The sequence below is a fragment of the Prionailurus viverrinus genome, chromosome C1 (assembly GCF_022837055.1).
Source record: "Prionailurus viverrinus isolate Anna chromosome C1, UM_Priviv_1.0, whole genome shotgun sequence".
In the NCBI taxonomy this organism is placed as follows: Eukaryota; Metazoa; Chordata; class Mammalia; order Carnivora; family Felidae; genus Prionailurus; species Prionailurus viverrinus.
The window spans coordinates 194,877,789-194,896,187 of NC_062568.1; the positions used below are offsets into that span (position 1 = coordinate 194,877,789).

Consider the following 18,399-nt stretch of genomic DNA (forward strand, 5'->3'; position numbering starts at 1 on the left):
CCAGGGGGGTGAGGGAGAAGGAGGCAGAAACAATCTCTAACAAACCCTGGTTTTCACCCTGGCCCCTGATGAAGGTTAGGGTTTAGGACATGAGTTCTCAGCCAGGGATGATTTTGCCCTCCAAGGGACATTTGGCAATGTCTGGGGACATTCTTGGTTGTCACAATTAGGAAGGTGCTAAGCGGCATCTAGTGGGGAGAGGCCAGGAATGCTTCAGAACACCCTCCAGTGCACAGGACAGCCCCCACAATAAAGGATCATCCAGGCCAAAAGGTCTATAGTGCTGAGGTTGAGAACCCTGGGTTCAAGGGACAAGCAGAGTGGCTGGGAGGAGCACAAGATTCTCAGGCTTGCTTCAATTCCCTTGTCCTAATGAAAGCCTGGGGGTTAACCTTGAAAGTGCAAGGCCCCCTGGGGTGCCTGGTTGCTCAGCCCACAGAGGGTGTGATTTGCCATCTCAGGGTCCTTTGTTGAGTTCAAGCCCCACACTGGGCGTGGAGCTTACTTAAATAAAAATTAAAAAAATTAAAGAAGCATTGCTAAGAAAGTGCAGACCCCCTACTGCTGCTGAAAAAAAAAAAAATCTCAAGAAGATACAAAGGAGGAAATGTTTTCTCTTATGGAACAGATGTCTGCCTGCCTCCAGGGCTAATTCTGATAAAGTGGACCATTGAAATGTTCACACAAAGCACAGTACCTACTCCCCTCCCCTCGAGTGAGGAAACACTAAGGGTGTGCACCATCCCTTCGATGTTCTGGTAATGAACATCCTTGCAAATGTTATTTGCACAAAGCAGTCTTTAAGACGCCCAGACTTCAGCAATGTTGTTCTGGGTTCAACTACACCGTGTTCTGTGAACCTCTGACCCCTGGAAAGCTTAGAATTCTAACTGGTTATCCTGGTAATGGTATTAAAAAAATTTTTTTTTAATGTTTATTTTGAGAGAGAGAGAAAGAGAGAGAGACAGACTGTGAGCGGGGGAGGTGCAGAGAGAGAGGGAGACACAGAATCCGAAGCAGGCTCCATCCAGGCTCTGAGCTGGCAGCACAGAGCCCGAAACGGGGCTCAAACCCACAAACCGTGAGATCATGACCTGAGCCGAAGTCGGCCGCTCAAATGACAGTCACCCAGGCGCCCCCTGGTAACTGTATTTAAATGATACTTCCTTTTTTTGAAAGGTATAAAGACTTGATAGTCTTGTTGTTGTTTTTTTAATATTTTATTTTAGGGGTGCCTGGGTGGCTCAGTTGGTTAAGCAGCTGACTTTGGCTCAGGTCATGATCTCGTGGTTCATGACTCGAGCCCCATGTTGGGCTCTGTGCTGATCGCAGGAGCCTGCTTTGGATTTTGTGTCGCCCTCTCTCTCTGCCCCTCCCTTGCTCATGCTCTGTCTCTGTCTCTCTCTCTCAGAAATAAACATTAAAAAAACTGTTTTAGGGGTACCTGGGTGGCTCAGTCGGTTAAGCGGCCGACTTCGGCTCAGGTCATGATCTCGCGGTCCGTGAGTTCGAGCCCCGCGTTGGGCTCTGTGCTGACAGCTCAGAGCCTGGAGCCTGCTTCCGGTTCTGTGTCTCCCTCTCTCTGACCCTCCCCCATTCATGCTCTGTCTCTCTCTGTCTCAAAAATAAATAAACGTTAAAAAAAAAAAACTGTTTTATATGCTTGAAAAAAAATATTTTATTTTAAGTAGTCTCTATACCCAACATGGGCTTGAACTCACAACCCTGAGATCAAGGGTTGCATGCTCCACTGAGTGAGCCAGCCAGGCGCCCCTAGTAGGTTTTCTTAAAATCTCTTCTCAAACATGGCCAAAGGCAAAATAAATCCCTTGACTTCAGAAATGACTTGACTATAGGGGTTTGCACAAGTGCTCACTTGTGAGGGGCAAAGAGAGAGGGGCAAAGAGAGAGGGGTAGAGAGAAAATCCCAAGCAGGCTCCATGTGGTCAGCTTAAAGCCCAATGAGGGGTTCGACCTGGGGCTCAAACTCACAAACTATGAGATCATGACCTGAGCCAAAATCAAGAGTCAGACACTTAACTGACTGAGCCACCCAGGTGCCCCAGTACAAATTACTTTCTGCTGCATCACAGACATCTCAGAAGTGGTTGGTCTCTCTCTCCACACAACACACACACACACACACACACACACACACACACAGACCCTCGGCTTGTGGGACCAGAAGCCCAGGAGTGGGGTGCAGTCCCTAAGGAGTTGGGGTGATGGCCGAAAGGACCCAGGATCTCACCTTCCAGAAAATCCAGAAGCCATTTAACCAGCCGAGGAGGACCTCACAGATAAGGATGGTCAGCACAATGTCATCTATGGTAGAGAACAACTCATAGTGTTTCTATATGAAAGACAGAGAAAAAGAGAGGGGCAGAGAGGTCAGTGGAACAGAGCCTGGGCAAGGCTGGGCAGGGGGGCATCTGTGGGGGGAAGGGCAGGCCCGTAATCCTGCTGCTCTTCATCCTCAGCAACTTGGCAGCTGCCTTTAGTCCACATTGTCCATGTACATGCCAGGCACCGTGCTAAGGCCCCACATGTGTCATTCATGTCAGCATCACCATCGTCCTCCAAAGTGGGCTTTATTCCCGTCTCACAGATGAGGAATCAGAGAGGTGCCTGAGGCCACAGAGTTAGCAATAAAGACTGTTGTCTGACTATAGGGGCGCCGGGGTGGCTCAGTCGGCTGGGCGTCCGACTTCAGCTCAGGTCATGATCTCGTGGTCCGTGAGTTCGAGCCCCGTGTCGGGCTCTGTGCGGACAGCTCAGAGCCTGGAGCCTGCTTCCGATTCTGTGTCTCCCTCTCTCTGGCCCTCCCCCACTCACACTCTGTCTCACTCTCTCTCTCAAACATAAGTAAACATTAAAAAAAGAATTAAGAAAAAAAAAAGACTGTTGTCTGACTATAAACCTTTGCTCCTAACCTCTGGAGCAGGAATACTTGAAAAAGGGAGGTGGCTGAGAGGCAGAACAGGCTCCAGGATTGGAAGGAAAGGCCCTGGCCACTGAGACAGAGGGCACCAAGCCTCATCCTTCCTTCTCTGGTTGTCCCAGACACTCCTGCTGCTTTGTCTCCCAAATCTCCCAGACAAGGCCTGACCGACTTCCTGCATATGCCCCCCACCCCCCGCCGCCGGCCTACTCACGGGTCCAGTTCCCTGGGTGGATGGACTCATGGATGGATGACCATGACCTTGAATTCTGTTTAAAATCCAACTCACTGGGGCGCCTGGGTGGCTCAGTCGGTTAAGCATCCAACTCTTGATTTCGGCTCGGGTCATGACCTCCCAGTTCGTGGGACTGAACCCCACATTGGGCTTGGCACTGACAGCATGGAGCCTGCTTGGGAATCTCTCTCTCCCACTCTCCCTGCCCCACTCCAGCTCTCTCTCAGTCTCTCTCAACATAAATAAATAAACATTAAAAAAAAAAAAAATCCAACTCACTTTCCCCCAATCTCCCATGAAGCTGTAACCCTACTATAGTTTGTGACCCTGTTAACAGCTCCCAGCCTCCAACTCCACCCTGGCAGTTACCAAAGTCCCTTGGACTCCTCTCTTTCTCCACTTCCATGGCCAACAGACTCAGTGCCTCAAGGTTCACTACCACACGCAGAGGCCTCCTGGTCCCCACAACCTTGCCCTCACCCATATCCACTGGCCAATGAGAGGCTGGGCAGAGTTTCTTAAACCCAGATGGGAGATTAAGGTTTTGGGCTCCCTGCCTGTTCCAAATACCCTAAGGGTGTCATGGGCCAGGGATGTCGGTCTATAACAAGGAAGAGCTTTCTGTCCCCTCAGCTCCACCCCGCTGACTCCCGGGGGCAATAAACTCTCTGCACTATTTGCTGCAAGAGCTTCCTAAATACTCCATCTGCCTTCTCCAAGTCATGAGCATCCATGGCTAAATCAGAGTTGCTTCCTCCACCCACAAGCCTGCTATGGCTCCCAATGGCATAGGGACAAGGTTCAAAACCAGTCTGGTATTCACAGGCCATGACCTTCATGGACACCTATCCTACACTAGAGCTTTTAGCTAGCATTTTTTGACTGGGACCTATAGTAAGAGGTGAATTTTGTATTTCACATCCTCCCTCTTTCCCCCTCCCCCACTCTCTCGCATGTGCACACACGTACAATTTCCATTTCATTCTTTTTCATTCTACTTCATTCTGTATCAGAATGCTGGTATCTGCAGTCTAAACTGATTTCACGATCCGTTGAGGGGTTGAAGCTGCCTTGTAGTTCTACTTGTGCTGCAATCTTGGCTGTTGGGTGTCTGCCTCCACCACATGGGAGGCAGCTCCTGTCAAGGCCACAGGAACTAAATCCAAGGGATGCTCCATGATCCTTCTCTGGCCTCCTCTCTTGCCATTTCTGGCCCCAGACCAGACAGCACACTCTCCTGGGTCCTCCCCACTTTACTGGTCACTCCTCCTCAGTCTTTCATGCACCTCCTCCATTCTCTGTCCTTCAGTTGGAGACTCTCCTCAGAGCTCTGTCCTGGCGTTCTTCCCTTCTCACTGGATATGCTCTTCCCAGGTGACCTTGTCTACTCCTTTAGCTTCTGGCAACCATCCACCCAGACGCTGGCAGCCCTCACGTTGGAATCTCCACCCCCACCCCCCCCCACCCCGAGCTCTCAGCAGGATCTCAGAGTTGAGCTCTAACCTCTCACTAGACATCTCTATGTGGATATTGCATGGGCGCCTCAAATGCTACTCAATTCAAAGTGACCTCGGCATTCTCCCCAAACCCACTCATTGTCCTATGTCCCCACGTCCCAACAAACAGCACCGTCCCCACACAGTTACTCAAGCCAGAAGTGTAACTTCTTGCTCTCCCCTTCCCTACACGTGTGAGATGATGATGTATGTTAAAAAAAGGTGGCACATAGGAAGTGCTTATGAAGTGTTTGCTATAAAGAAAAGCAGTCGGGAGGCCCATGGATTCAACTCCTAGAGAGTTTCAAATGCATGTGACCTCTTTTACCAACAGCCATGGCCCTGGTCCAAGACCCACCATCTTTCACTAAACTTGCCAGACTTGGCACCCTCCTTTCCGTGGTCCACACTGTAGCAGCCAGTGTAAGTTTTCTGAAACACACGTCTGGTTATGTCACTTTCGCGCTTTAAACCCTTCCCTGACTTTCCAACGACATAGGATAGAGGCCATCCTCCTTATGATAACTTAAAAACCCCGCACCATCTAGCTGCTGACCATCTCTCTGAAATCATCAGCCACCACATTGGACATTTTTAAAACACTGACTTCAAATAGCATAATTCACGTACGTAGTATACGCCTTGTAAAGAAATTAAAACATTGATAAGACCAAAGTCATACTGGACTTCCAGACCGACACACAGAACTCGCTCACGAGCTGTTTTGCCCACCCTAAACACTCTTTCCCAAGTGTTTTTGGGAAACAAAACACTTTTGCCTGGCCAACTCCTCCTTACTCTTCGTTCTCAGCGGAAGCATCCTTTTCTCCAGGAAGGCTTCCCTGACCCTACCGGGATGCTTACTCTGAGCTCCCATGTACTCTGACACTCAGGCATTTGTAATGACGTGCACGAGTCTGAGACAGGATTGGGTCTGCTGTGATCATGCCCGGAACCCCAGCACAGAGTGATCCTCGCTTTGTGACTATTTGTTAAAATGGGATACCCTTGGTGTGCCTGGGTGGCTCAGTCGGTTAAGCCTCCAACTTGGGCTCAGGTCATGATCTCACGGTTCATGGATTCGAGTCCCACATTGGGCTGTCAGTGCAGAGCCTGCTTGGGATTCTCTCTCTCTCCCTCGCCCTCTATGCCTCTCCCTCACTTGTGTTTTCTCTCTCTCTCTCTCAAAAATAAATAAACTTAAAAATGTGTGTGTGTATGTACATATATATGTGTGTGTGTGTATACACACACACACACACACACATATAATGGGATACCCTTCCCAACCAGGCACCCATTTGTCTGCCTCTGCTCACACCATTTTTCTCCTGCCCTTCCTCTCTACAAACCCAATGCCTTCCTCAAATCTGGGCCCCCTCCACCACAAGGTCTTCCTTGATCTCTAGTTCCCTGGAACGTCAGAATTGACAGGCCCTTGAAGAACATTCAATCCAATCACCATGAACAGATGAGGAGTCTGGGGCCCCGAGAGAAAAGTGCCTCACCCAGCCCTTGCCCCATTAGATCAGTGGGGGCAGAGGTCAGGCTGGAGTCCCACCTGGCCAAGGAAGGAGTTGGTGCGCAGAGCAATGGTGATGGCGTTGACCACCAGCAGCAAGGCCAGCAGCAGCTGGAAGGCTGGGTGACGAAGCAGCTGCTTGATGTACATGCGAGTGATGAACTCCTGCATGTCCCAGGTATCCTGGGAGAGGGCAGGGGACCTTCCTTCAGGCAGGTGTCACAGTGGGAGGCCTCTGCCTGGACGTTTGTTCTCAGTGAATGGGGTCCCGGGGGGGGCCACTCTAAGGGGAGAAGTTGCCTGAGAGGGGTCATGAAATGGGGGCATCAGTGTAGGGGTCACTACCTATACGGCCACTAAAAGCGGGTGACTGTTGGGGGATCTTTGTGGGGATCATTGGAAGGGAGACTTCTGGGGTCTCTGCTGGTGACTGTCATTATATAAGGGTTCCCGTAGGGAGCACTGCCTGGAGGTTACTAACATGCCATGAGGGGGCCAACACAGGGATCACTGCTGGGGAGGGTCCTCAGGGGGGTTGTTTAGAAAATAGAAGGGGCGGCGTTATTCTGATGGCCTGTTGCCCCCTGGGCACAGCTGCAGAAGGGTGACTGTGGGGTGGGGGTCGCTGCCGGCTGCAGCCCAGGCCTCCTCCTTACCCTCGTGCTAGTGATGTCTCTGCGGTTGATCAGCACTTGCTCCTCCGGCCGGGCGTAGGGCTCGTGAGTGGCCCTCTGTGAGGGTGAGGAGAGGGCCCATCAGTGCGGCCACTGCCCCTGGGGACCCAGTGCGGTGTCCTGTGCCCCACCCTACGCTGGTATGCCCAGCTTGGGTGGGCCGAGGCAGAGGCCACCTACCATGACGTTCAAAGGTTTGATATTGATGTCGGTCCACTGCTGCCACCAAGTCCTTCGGTTATCCATCATAGCTGCTCCGTCTCCTCCCACTTATCAAAGAAACTTCATTCCAAGTGGCCTTGCTCCCCCTCGTGGTGAGATCATAGAGGACTCTGTGACCTCCAGCTGTCTGCATTCCACCAAGGAATTCTGACTGTAAGAGAAGCTCCTCCCACTGACTCCCCTTGGTCCCCAGGGAGGAAGCCAGGGACACTAAGGGGCTGGGCTGCGGTCAGCGGTCAGAGGCTGATGGGAACAGGTCAGGTCTCTTGTGTGGCCTGGATGGAGAGATACAGGGGCATGTCCCTGCTCTGGGTCCAGGAGCTGGAGGTAAGACTTGGAGGAGTGAAGAGCAGTGTTTGGCCCAGAGGCCCTCCTCCCAGCAAACCTCAACCTGTGCTCCTCTCCGTGGGCTAAACCATCCACCGCCCCAGTCTCCAGGCCCGCCCACCCTGCCCTTCCATGCAAGATGGGTTTCTCTATCTAGAGTAAAAGGCTGGTTTCTGTTTCTCTTTGAGCCCCCGGGGATGGGGCAGGAGAGCACCCTCTGGTCTCCAAAGGGCTGGGGAGAGATGGGCATGAGTGGAAGCCCTCACTAGCACGGATCAGCAGCCCATCATCCTGGCAGGCATGGAGCTCCGGGAATAGGGCCCAGGCCAGTGTGAACGCATGGCAGACTAGTTACCAAGAGCATTCGTGCCCTTCTGACATCCTTCCAGCCCTGTCCCCTCTGGGGACAGATTCCTGGTTCTAATATGGAAGTCAAAGGCACATGTGGATTCATTTTAGATACACTGATTTTATTCTGTTGAAAGGGTCTCTTGTGTGAAACGAACACCTACACAGGCTGGCTTGGGGGAGGGAGAAGTGCACAGTCTTACGCCCCTGTAGGTCAGAGGGGGAGAGAGAATTCCTTAGCCCCGCTTCTCACTCCTTAATTGGCAAGAGAGGATGGCACAGAGCTCACTTCACCTTAGCCCACTCTGAGGGACAGAGGAACAGAAATGGTGGACGCTGAGGCAAAGGGGGGCACCTTGGGGTGATACGTGGACTAGCGCTACCTGCAACTTTGAATAGAACCCGGGGATGCTCTGTCCTGGGCATGTCAGAGGCTGCAGGCTGAGGTGGTCGTCAAGGCCACAGGTCAGGAGCCAGGGTACTAGCCAGGGTCAGAGGTCAGGAGGTCCGCGGTTGCTCTCTGGGGTCAGGGGGCAGAGATGGGACTGTTCCTCGGGGTCAGAGGGCAGGGGGTGGGAAGACTGTTCTCTGGAGTCAGAGATCAGGACTTGGGAGTGGTGGCCTTCAGCCTGCACCAAGCCCCAGGCTCCCAGGCTCTCTGAGTAGAGCTCCTGGTTCTGCTCCTTCCACCGCCGGAACTTCTCTCCAGTCAGCTCAGGGTCGCCTAGCACTTCCTCCAAGGCCTGCAGCTCCTGCAGCTTTGCCTGTGAAGAGGGTGGGGGCTAAGGGGTCATGATCACCCAGGGAGAAGGGCAGAGCCCAAGCCCAGAGCTAACTCTGGAGTCTGGTGCTTAGAACCCAGCACCTGGCCCGGTCTAGCACTGATCCTTAAATTGAGAGTCTGGCTCCGGGAACCTAGAACTTGGCCCAGCCCACAGCTGAGCCCAGAGCTCAAGGCCAGAGCCGAAAGCCCAGAGCCCAGTCCTTCACCACGCCCAGTGCCCTCCAGCTGACCTTGAGTGTGCTCTGTAGCGCGCGCACACGGTGCACTCGTTCATTGAGCTGGGGGTCTCGGTTGCGCCGCATAAAGGAGCTCCGCCATTGTTCATGAGTGAGAGGCTGTGGCTGGCCCAGGAGGGACACGCCACCCTGCCTCAGCCCCCACACCATTCCTTCCAGTGCCCCTTCACTGTTGTCTGTGGGAGGGGGGAGCAGATGAGGATGTGCCCATCCCAGCCCCCACCACCCCCACTCCACCATCCATCCCAGCTCCCAGCCCCAGCACAGCACCTGTTGGTGGGCCAAAGGAAGTCCGTGGGCCACCCTGCATGGGGGTGGCTGCAGGTAATGTGTCTCCATGGAGTGGACTCCAAGCTCGGGCTTGGCTGGGCTGTGGGCAGGGTAGAAGGAGAGAAGGGTGGCATTCCGACCCCCATGGTCTGCCATTTGCCCCCTACCAGTCTCCTACTCACCGAGCCCGAGCGGGACCCAGCCTCATCGTCAGGATCTTCTGCTTCTGTCTCACTGTAGCAGTCTGGAGGGGGGGGGGGGGGGCGGGACAGGAGCAGTTGGGGAGCCCACTCAGCATCACAGGGTTTCGGGAGGCCAGGGAGTGGGCTAGAGCATGAGAGTTCCCAGCCCCCATTCCAGGAAAGACAGAGGCTCAGCTGAGACCTGGTGAGACACCCACCTTCCTCGCGGGGCAGGGAGGCCCGGCCTGGAGACTGGTACTTGGAAATGCAGGTGATGAGATGGCGCACCCACCTGTGGAGGGGCAAACGGGTCTCAGGGAGCTGCCATTTACTATATGTCTGGGCTTTTTACCTATATCGTCTTCTGATTTAATCTCCAGAGCACTTCTGAGAGGTAGGGACCCTTTGTTTTATTTTATTTTATTTTATTTTATTTTATTTTATTTTATTTTATTTTATTTTAAGCAGGCTCCATGCCCAGTGTGGAGCCCAACACGGGGCTTGAACTCACGATCCTGAGATCAAGACCTGAGCTGAGATCAAAAGGCAGACACTTAGCCAACTGAGCCACGCAGTCACCCAGTCCAGCCACGCAGGAACTTTTATTAACCCATTTTATAGATGATGAAACTGAGGCTCAGAGAAGTGAATGCCTTGACTAGCTCCTATCTGAGAGCTGGGATTTGAATCCAGGTTTCCAAGCACCCAAGCACTCATGTGGAAGCTGGGACATCAGGGGGGTGGCACTCACATGCTCAGATCCTCCAGGGTATCAGCAGCAAAAATGAAGGGTTTGTACACGTCATGGGTGAGCTGGAACACACTGCCAGGGGGCACAGGGCCTGGGTCAGCCTGGCTGTGCCCATCCAGAACTGGACTGGGAATCCCAGCTACCTGCTGCCCCCACTTCCCCACTCTCCCTTTCTTGCCCGACCCCCCCAGCTTATCACAGTCCAGGACTTAACTACTTTTTCTTCTGATCCTGTCCACTTTCCAGACTGTAGTTGGAAACATTGATGAGGCCCTCAGCCTTCTCATCCTGGGGGGGAATCATAGCGTGAGGGTCAGCTCGAAGGCCCAACACCCTCGAGGCCCAGTCAGGTTCTTGGAGCGGGGGAGGGGAGAGGGTGTGTTCTGGGCTCTCCAACCACAAATCTCCCCTTGCCTAGAGCTCAGGGCAGGAATCTGGGGTGGGGGCAGGGTTATGACCAAGGGGCACCTTTGAGACAGCGAAGGGGAACCAAAGATATCCAGGCAAACAGCCAGAGAGACAAGACTGCTTATACCTTTGTTCTGTCGTTAGACACACACAAAGCTGCTTCATACCCCTGAGCTTTGCAAATGCTGCTCTCTGTTCCTGGCTTTTTTCTCCTTTCCATCCAACTAACCCCCAGGCGTTGATTTCTCAGGGGGCCTTCTCCACTCTTCAGGCTGGACTGTCTACCTCTGCTGGGCTGCTCCCCATCCCTGGGCTTTTCCTTCGTCACGGCCTGTGTCCCCTGAACTGTCCTTGAGTGTGTGTACATCCTCCCCCCACCAGCCTAGAGGAGCAGGAACTGCCCAAGTCTTCCCTGCGTCCCTAGTAGCCGGCTAAGAGCTGGGTACACGGTAGGCACCTGAATGTTTGTTGAATGAATAAACAGTCGAACAAATGGCCCATCACTAGGACAGACAGAGTAACAGAAGAGGAAGGAGAGGTGGGCAGAATAAACGTGATTCTTTCTGCACTGCCCGCGATACCTTTCCCAGACTGCTTTTCCACACATATTCACTCATTTCTCTCCAAAAAGCATCCTTGTTTTACAGATAGGGCTCGGGGGGCAGGGGGGTCTGCGGCCTGCCTATGACCACAGATGGAGTGGATGGTGGAATAAGGACAAGAACCACGGCTCTGACTCACCTGCTGACCTGTGTTGGGGTGGGGGGTGGTGCTCACCTGGGGCTGGCGGTACCAGTAGAGTGTGTGTCTCTTGAGCACGAACCAGCAGCGGCGCCAGCGCGGACCCATGAAGCCACCAGCCACCTTGCGCAGCAGGAGCCAGCCGTCACAGTCTGGCTGGCCCAGCTCCCGGCATGACACCCGCCGGCGACTCAGCCGCGTTGCCACACCTGCAGCACAGCACGGCCTGGGTGATCAGGGACCGGCAAGGCATCCGGGACCCCCAAATGTGCTCCCCACTCCCCCACCAGCGTTCCCCGGTGGTATTTCTGAACCCAGACTCTACGCCTGAAATGTTACAGGTGTCTCCCTGAGGTAGGGCTGACTCTTCCCGTTTTATTTATGTATTTATTTATTTTTGAGAGAGTGCGAGTGGGGGAGGGGCAGAGAGAGAAGGGACAGAGGATCTGAGGCGGGCTGTGCGCTGACAGCAGTGAGCCCGAGGCGGGGCTCGAACTCACAAACCACGAGATCATGACCGGGGCCGAAGTCGGCCACTCAACCGACTGAGCCACCCAGGCGCCCCCGACCCTTCCCATTTTAGAGACGAGGAGATGAAAAATCAGAGGACAAGCCATTGGCCCAAAGTCACGGAGCAGGTGAGAGGGCCAGGCTGGGAGCACAGGTCTGTCTGACCCCAGAAACAGCTGTTCAAGAGAAGCTGTGTGTGAAATGTGAGGGGTGGTCTTGCCAAGCACTGTAAACGCTTCTAAGAGCTCATATCAGGGGACCTCCACCCAGTCAGGTACATCTTTTACCTTTTGACTTCTTCTGACGAGGGACAGGACTCTGAAAAGACCATAAGGGGTTAGAGAAGGATCTGGGGCCGGAGCCACACACCCCTCCTCGCTGAGCCCTCACCTTACCTTGTCAGGGTGCTCCTGGGGTTCCCGAGTCATTGCTACCCCTGCTGGGAGTGTGGCTGGGGGTGCAGGGAAAATGGGTAGGGATTCAGGGTCAAGGGAGGTAGAGGCTGTCAGGGAGGAAGGAGAGAGAGGAGGGCCCGTGAGCCTAGCCCCAGGCTGGGCAGTAGGGTGAGGGTGTTGGAGTCTGGGGATCAGAGCCAGGCATCCCACATGCCTTGCCTGGGGCATCTACCACCTGGTGGGAGTTTGAAACTACCTGTCCAGGCAGCGCTGGGTCCAGGACTTGGGTTTGAAGTCAGGTCGAAGGCAAAGACGTCTTCGGGTGGGGCCCTGGGGAGGGCAAGGGGAGATGAAAGGAGTGAGCCTGTGGCTCCCCCTCCTCCCCTTGCACCTGCAGCAGAGCCATTACCTGGGAGACTGTGGGGTGAGAGCCAGCGAGGAGATCGTCAGCTGTGGGGAGCCCAGGGCCCGAGGAGGGGTCTGGGGAACAACCAGAAATGGTGACAGAGCTGATGACGAGGGGGGTCTAAAAGCAGTCTGTGGGCAGGGCTGAGGGACAGTTACCTGTGGGGGGGTCTTTGGTACTGGGACCTTCTTCAGCACTAAGCTGACCCCGGCTGGCTCTCGAAGCAGCTCCCTCACCACGTTCTTATGGGGCCAGCCCACCTGGGGGACAGGGCAGGGGGAAGGACAGGGACTCTGGGATGATGGAGCTGGCCAGGAAGCTCTGGAGTAAGCCAACAGCCCTCGCCCTTGGCCTCCTGCCACTCCTCCTCCAGGAGGCCTCCATCAGCCCCTATACCTTGCCTCTGCCAAGGCCACTCTGACCTGTGGGAGCTGGTTCACTTCACGGGAGGCAGCTCCCACAGCCCTGGTCTCCCCAAGGGACCCTCCCCACCCACCAGCCCTGGGCTCTACTCGGTAGCCCCTTCACCTCCCGCCGTGTCCCTCTCTCCCTCACTCACCACCACCTGCTCGTTGACCTGGACAATCTCGTCTCCAGGCAGGATCTGCAGCCGGGAGTCCGCAGGGACCTGGTATGGGGGGTGGGGCTCATAGGGTGTGCTTTCCATGGGCCTGAAGCCGGCTCAGCCGGAGGGTAAGACGGCAGCTGAGAAGAGCGTGGGATTCTCACCTGAGTGCCCACGCGGGACACGAAGTGCAGGCAGTTACTGGTGGTGTGGATTTCCAGACCCTGCCAAAGCAGAGGCTGCAGTCACTGAGAGTATGAGGGAACTGGGATTCTTGGGTCGGGGGAATGGGGGAGAGCTGGCCCCAGGTTGGCACTGCCCACCTCGCTGTGTGACCTAGGGCCTGCCACTCCTCTCTGGGCCCCTGCCTCCTCCTCCAGTAAGGGCCAGAGGGAAGCTGGTCCCCTGACTAACGAAGTAGGAGATTCTCAGCAGCCCTCCTGAAGGGACAAGCAGGGATGGGGCAGGGACAGGGCAGGGCTGGAGGCTCCTGTTTTCCTAACTAGTCAAAGATTAAGGCAGAAAAGTCCATGTCCTTTCCCCAGTCCCCTAACCTGCCAGGTCTGTGTCCAGGACTGGAACGTGTCACCTGAGACCATACCAGCTAAAGCCCCTCAGGACTGGAGAGAGTGCTGAATGACAGTGTGTCCCCAGGAAAGTTCTCTGGGCCTTTTTTAACAGCTGTACAGAAAAGGCCTTCCAGCCATAACAGTACAGGGTTCTGTGGGAGGCTATAGCCAAATCCGAGGACCCGGACAAGGCCGCCAAGGGGTCAGCGCTCACCAAAGGATCGTCCAGCTGCACACGCTCCAGCACAGCCGTCTGCTCTAGAAGCTCCTGGGGGCTGCAGCTCAGGATGGCATGGCAGATCTCTACCACATGGCTGCACTGGGGGAGGGGGAGCAGGATGTCTAGCTTGAGCCCCCATCCCACCGCCACCCCTACTCCCCACTCAACCCCACACTCACAATGCTCAGGACTTTGCTCTCCTTCTCAGCTGCTGGACTGTCCTGGAAGCAGAGAGGACAGTTTTCTCTGAGTCGGGGGCACTGCCTTCTCAGAGGACAGGGTGGGCTTCCCCAAAATCCCTCCCTGCGTCCTGCATGCTGGTCTCCTCCCAGAACTACGGGGCCTCAGAGCTTTGGCTCCAAGGTCTCGTCCCCTGATGCCAGGCCCCAGAAGTCACCATACATGCCCTCCCCCACCCCACCCTCTCTTGAGAGTCAAACTTTCTGAGCTGCCCCTGCCAGCTAGGAGACCCCAGGCCCCCATTGCCCCCTACCCAGCGGCCAGGCCTCTCTTCTTCCTGCCTCTGCCTCTTCCCAACCCCCACAGCCGATCCTGTGCTGATTCACAGGTTATAAAAAGCTCTAGCCTGACTTGGTCCCTACAAACTGGGCCAAGCCTGGCCCCTGGTTCTTCTACCTCCTGCAAGGCCTGGCCCAGCTCCGCGCACAACTCCCCAATCTTCTGACAGGCCGAGAAGTCGTTTAAGCGAGAGAAGAGGTACCTGACGGGGGAAGTATGGAGCAGTGGTTAGGAGGCTGTGCTGACCGGTCAAGTCATGGAACCGCTCAGAGCCAACGACTCATTTGGGGATAGATAACGCTTACTCTGACGGTTTTGATGGGGGCAAAGAAGATGATGGATAAATCTAAAGAGCTTAGCACCAGACTTATTTGTCAAGTGCCTGATATGTCCCAAGCCCTGTTCTAGGAACATGATTACAGCAATAATGATATAACTTCAGCTGCTGTGAGGTGTCTGGAGCTCTAAGAACACCCAACAGGGAAGGCTTCCCAGAGGAGGTGACATTTGAATTGGGACCTGTGGGACAAGCAGCAGCACTGAAGAGTGGAGAAGCTCTCTATGCAGTGCTATGAATGAGTGGGAACCCAGGCATCCCGGTGCCCCTGCACTGACCAAATAACCTCTTCGTCCTGCTCCACAATATCTGAACAAGAACCAAGCTCTGTTCTTCTCTCCCACGCCCCGGAGGCGGCCAGGGATGAGAAGGGTCCCTTCACCAGTCAGCCCAACCAGGGTCTTGGGAGGAGCCCGAGGTACCTGTTGAGCCAGAAGAGGAGGGCACGGGCCTCATGCACCAGTTCCACAGCCGCGCTAAGGACATCAGCAGGGGGCTCAGCACAGCCTTCCAGGTGGCCTCCGACTAAGCTCTGGAAGGCCTGGGTCACCTCTAGCAATCCCTCCGTCAGGCTCTGCAGATTCTCTGTCTGTCGCCCAGAGCTCTGCACCAGAGTAAAGGCAGGTTATCTCCTGACAGTGGCCAGCCCCCCATCAGCAACCCCCCAGGCGGATGGAAGCTGCAGCCAGTGTGGCCACCATTCACTCACCAAGGCCCGAAGCTGTTCCACCCCCTCCAGGATGAGCTCCTGGTGGCCCAGAGGCCATACGGTCAGAGCCTCAAGGCTTTGGGGACAGAGCTGGAGCAGGTACTTGCCAGGCAGCTCCCAGTCCTCAAAGCAATAGTCCTGCAGGGAGTCATCGAGGCCTGGAGGGAGAACAGGGGCCAGCATGGAGGGGGCCGGGAGTGCCAGGGCCTTTCAGGCCACTTTTTCACCCCCACAAAGCCCTGTTCCCTCCCATCTGTTCCTAGCATCAATCTGGGGACCCATTTCACAGAGGGAAACTCTGAGTTGCCCTCAGCTACTGAGTTGAGTAGAAGAGTAGAGGATAATGGCTCTCAAAGGGTCTCCAGAGCACCTGCAGTGACAGCCTCACTGGAGAACTTGTTAGAAATACACAAATTCTTGGGGTGCCTGGGTGGCTCAGTGGGTTAAGTGTCCGACTTTCAGTTTTGGCTCAGGTCAGGATCATGCGGTTTGTGAATTCAGGCCCCGCATGGGGCTCGGCGCTGGCAGCGCGGAGCCTGCTTGGGATCCCCTTTCCCCTCTCTCTCTGCCCCTCCTCCACCCGCAGTGTCCCTGTTTCTCTCAAAAATAAATAAATGAACTTAAAAAACCCCCACAAATTCTCAGCCCCACCCCCTGAATCAGAACTCCGAGTAGGCCCAGCATTTTCCATTTTAACCAAATCTCCAGGTGCTTTACTCAAGTCTGAGAACCATGGGGATGGTGATGAGAGCACAAGACCTTCGAGTCAGGGAGGGCTAGTACGTGAGCAAGTAACTTAACTGCTCTATGCCTCAGTTTCCTCACCTGTGAAATGGCAATAATAAAAGCACCTACCTTCTAATCCTGTGCGTATTAAGTGACATGACTGAGATATGTCAAACACTTGGCCTATTCCCAGGTTCATGGTAGACAGTAACAGCCACCACAGTATTATCACCAGACTCTTTAGCCTGGTCTGCAAGGTCCTGTATGATCCGGGCACTAAGTCCCTGTAGTGTAACTCCTGAGATGCTCTTCTGCCTCAGGGTCCTCGCATGTCTTATTTCTTCTGCCCAGACTGTTCTAGCTCCCTCACTCCCCTTTTTAATTCAACTGCCTCCAGGAAGCCTTCCATGACTTCCCAGGGTAAGTCGGAGGGCTCTCCTGCTCCCTCTGCCCCTGTGCCTCCACTAACGCCTGCACTTGAGCATCGACCTCTCCCACTTGGTCACCCCCTCAGGCTCTGGGCCATAACTAACTGTTCATCTCTAACTCCAGCCCATGTCTGGCATAACGCGGGCCTAAAATAGGGAAAATGTCTATTGAAGGCTTATTATGTGCTGAGCGAAATGTTAAGGGCTTTACACATATTAACACAATCGGTTCTCACTGAACATAGGAGTTAAAGATTATTGTTATCCCCATTTTATAGGTGGGAAAATTGATAAAAATAGAGATTAAGTAGCTTGCTCACTCTTTGAAGGAATTCCTTCCATTCCAAGTCAGGCTCCATCATTGGGGAATGTGAGTGTCACTGACAGCTCTCCTTCATCCCCTTGTGTGACATTAAGAACACTGGACTAAGAGTTCATGGACCTGTTACTCCATGAGCAGCTCTTTGCCACGTACAGTGACCCTGTTGTGCTGCCTTCCTCCCAAAAGCCTCCTACATTGAGCCACACATACGAGGCACCTGCCATGAATGTCTCGTTTTGTCTACTTCATGAGATCGTTGTTGACTTTGTCATCATGTGGATAGAGAAACTGAGACCTCTGGTCACAGAGCTGGTGAGTGGAGGGGCGCGGCCTGGAACCCAGCCTGGGAGTCTGACTCCAGCCCTGAATCCCGCTTTTTAGGGGCTGGTGGCCCGGAGCCTGCCAGCAGCCTGCCAGCAGCGCACTCTGCTCCCATCAGGAGGGGGACTCCCCTCCCCTCTCCCAGCTGCACTCCTGGCCCGTTTCCCACCCATCGGGGCTCACTGCCTCTGGCCAGCTTCTCCTCTCCTGAGGCTCCCAGGCTGGGGTTGTGCCAACCCCTTCGGTGTGACTGGGGCTTCTGCTTCTCTCCCTGGGCGCCTCAAGGTGAGAAGGGAAAGGACAGGAGGGCCGGCCATATTCCAAAGCCCGAGCAAGTCACTTCCTGGCTCAGTGCGTCAGTTTCCGCTTCTGGAAAATGGGTTTAATAACAGCCCACTGAGCCCTGGGGCGGAGGGGAGATGAAGGAGATTGAGTGGGCGTGGGCCACCCCCCTGTTTTCATTACACAACCACAGCCTCCCCACGGCCACCTTGGCAGCCCCTTGCGATGCTGGGGCGATGAGTGACCCCCTTCTGAGTTCTCGGAACCCCCGGGGTCATCTCGCCTATCCTGCCTAGCACAGTCCCGGGTGTAAAAGGCAGACACTCTATAAATTGTTGACTAACCGACAGACCTGGAATGTCCTTTTCCCCTTTCCTCTCCCCGTCCCCGGGCCCCTCAAGCCCAACTCTGCCCAGGCCCCACCCACCTCTCAGCCAAGCTGCCACCTTCGCGGGGGTCCAGGTCGCCACTGGCTCCATGGCCGAGACCGGCCCGCTGGGATCCGCTCCCGCCCGGTCCCGCCCGCGCAGGAATTTCCGCTCCCGGAGTCTGGCCTGGGGAGAGGCGGGGGCCGGCCGGGGCGGGGCTCTGGGCGGAGCCACCAGCTTACCTGGGCCCACGTGGACGGCCAGGTGAGGCGCGGCGACAGCCATTGGCCCCCCCGGCCTGTCCGCCTCCTGCCCCGCCCTTCAGGCGTCCTTAGGCAGCGGGGCCGCCGGACCCGGAGGCGGTGTCATTGGTGACTCAGGCGACTTTAGAGCGCGCCTGGGATCCCGCCCCAAGCTGGATTGTCCTTTAGGTTCCGCAGGAACAAAACAAAACAAAACAAAACAAAACAAAACAAAACAAGCACAAAACTGCATAAAGGTGAGCAGGAGCTCAGCAGCAAAGTACAGAACTTCGAGAGCCAGAGCTCTGGCTGCAAATGCCAGCTGTGCTGCTAGTTAGCTATG

General features: G+C 55.0%; 2 protein-coding genes across 17 annotated transcripts in view; both read right to left on the reverse strand.

The window, feature by feature from the left end:
* The window catches only part of CATSPER4 (cation channel sperm associated 4), a 30,090-nt gene extending 20,846 nt beyond the window's left edge, over positions 1-9,244 (reverse strand). For 10 of the 15 annotated variants that reach the window (XM_047871044.1, XM_047871045.1, XM_047871041.1 and 7 more), the window contains exons 1-4: positions 7,049-7,721; positions 6,851-6,925; positions 6,234-6,377; positions 2,252-2,353 (exon numbers count right to left, since the gene is read on the reverse strand). In XM_047871044.1, the coding sequence (XP_047727000.1) occupies positions 2,252-2,353; positions 6,234-6,377; positions 6,851-6,925; positions 7,049-7,117 (390 nt within the window). In that variant the 5' untranslated portion in view covers positions 7,118-7,721. Of the gene's footprint in view, positions 1-2,251; positions 2,354-6,233; positions 6,495-6,850; positions 6,926-7,048; positions 7,722-9,233 lie in introns of those variants that run through there. The other 5 variants (XM_047871053.1, XM_047871048.1, XM_047871046.1 and 2 more) reach the window with 3 other exon arrangements.
* Positions 7,867-18,114, reverse strand: CNKSR1 (connector enhancer of kinase suppressor of Ras 1). 2 transcript variants are annotated; one of them, XM_047871036.1, is made up of 21 exons: positions 17,874-18,114; positions 15,368-15,525; positions 15,081-15,262; positions 14,439-14,523; positions 13,982-14,023; positions 13,797-13,901; positions 13,178-13,237; positions 13,008-13,076; positions 12,607-12,708; positions 12,452-12,459; positions 12,299-12,372; positions 12,043-12,149; positions 11,935-11,965; positions 11,174-11,346; positions 10,203-10,276; positions 9,989-10,060; positions 9,456-9,529; positions 9,238-9,299; positions 9,056-9,155; positions 8,780-8,961; positions 7,867-8,529 (listed from the first exon to the last, which is right to left on the reverse strand). In XM_047871036.1, the coding sequence occupies exons 1-21, from the start codon at positions 18,097-18,099 to the stop codon at positions 8,257-8,259; spliced, it is 2,259 nt and encodes a 752-aa protein (XP_047726992.1). In that variant the 5' UTR covers positions 18,100-18,114; the 3' UTR covers positions 7,867-8,256. The 2 variants fall into 2 exon arrangements, with proteins under 2 accessions (XP_047726992.1, XP_047726991.1); XM_047871035.1 differs by having other exon boundaries at positions 12,452-12,522; positions 17,874-18,111.
* Between the last annotated feature and the right edge of the window lie 285 nt (positions 18,115-18,399).

What these genes read in the sequence shown, in the direction of transcription:
- CNKSR1 (XM_047871035.1), bottom strand. Translation starts at nt 18,099, where the DNA reads ATGGCTGTCGCCGCGCCTCACCTGGCCGTCCACGTGGGCCCAGGTAAG. An exon ending in TACCAAAGACCCCCCCACAG is followed by an intron (nt 12,523 to 12,606) that starts GTAACTGTCCCT and finishes GTTGTTCCCCAG; the next exon opens with ACCCCTCCTCGGGCCCTGGG. An exon ending in CTCACCCCACAGTCTCCCAG is followed by an intron (nt 12,373 to 12,451) that starts GTAATGGCTCTG and finishes TGCCCTCCCCAG; the next exon opens with GGCCCCACCCGAAGACGTCT.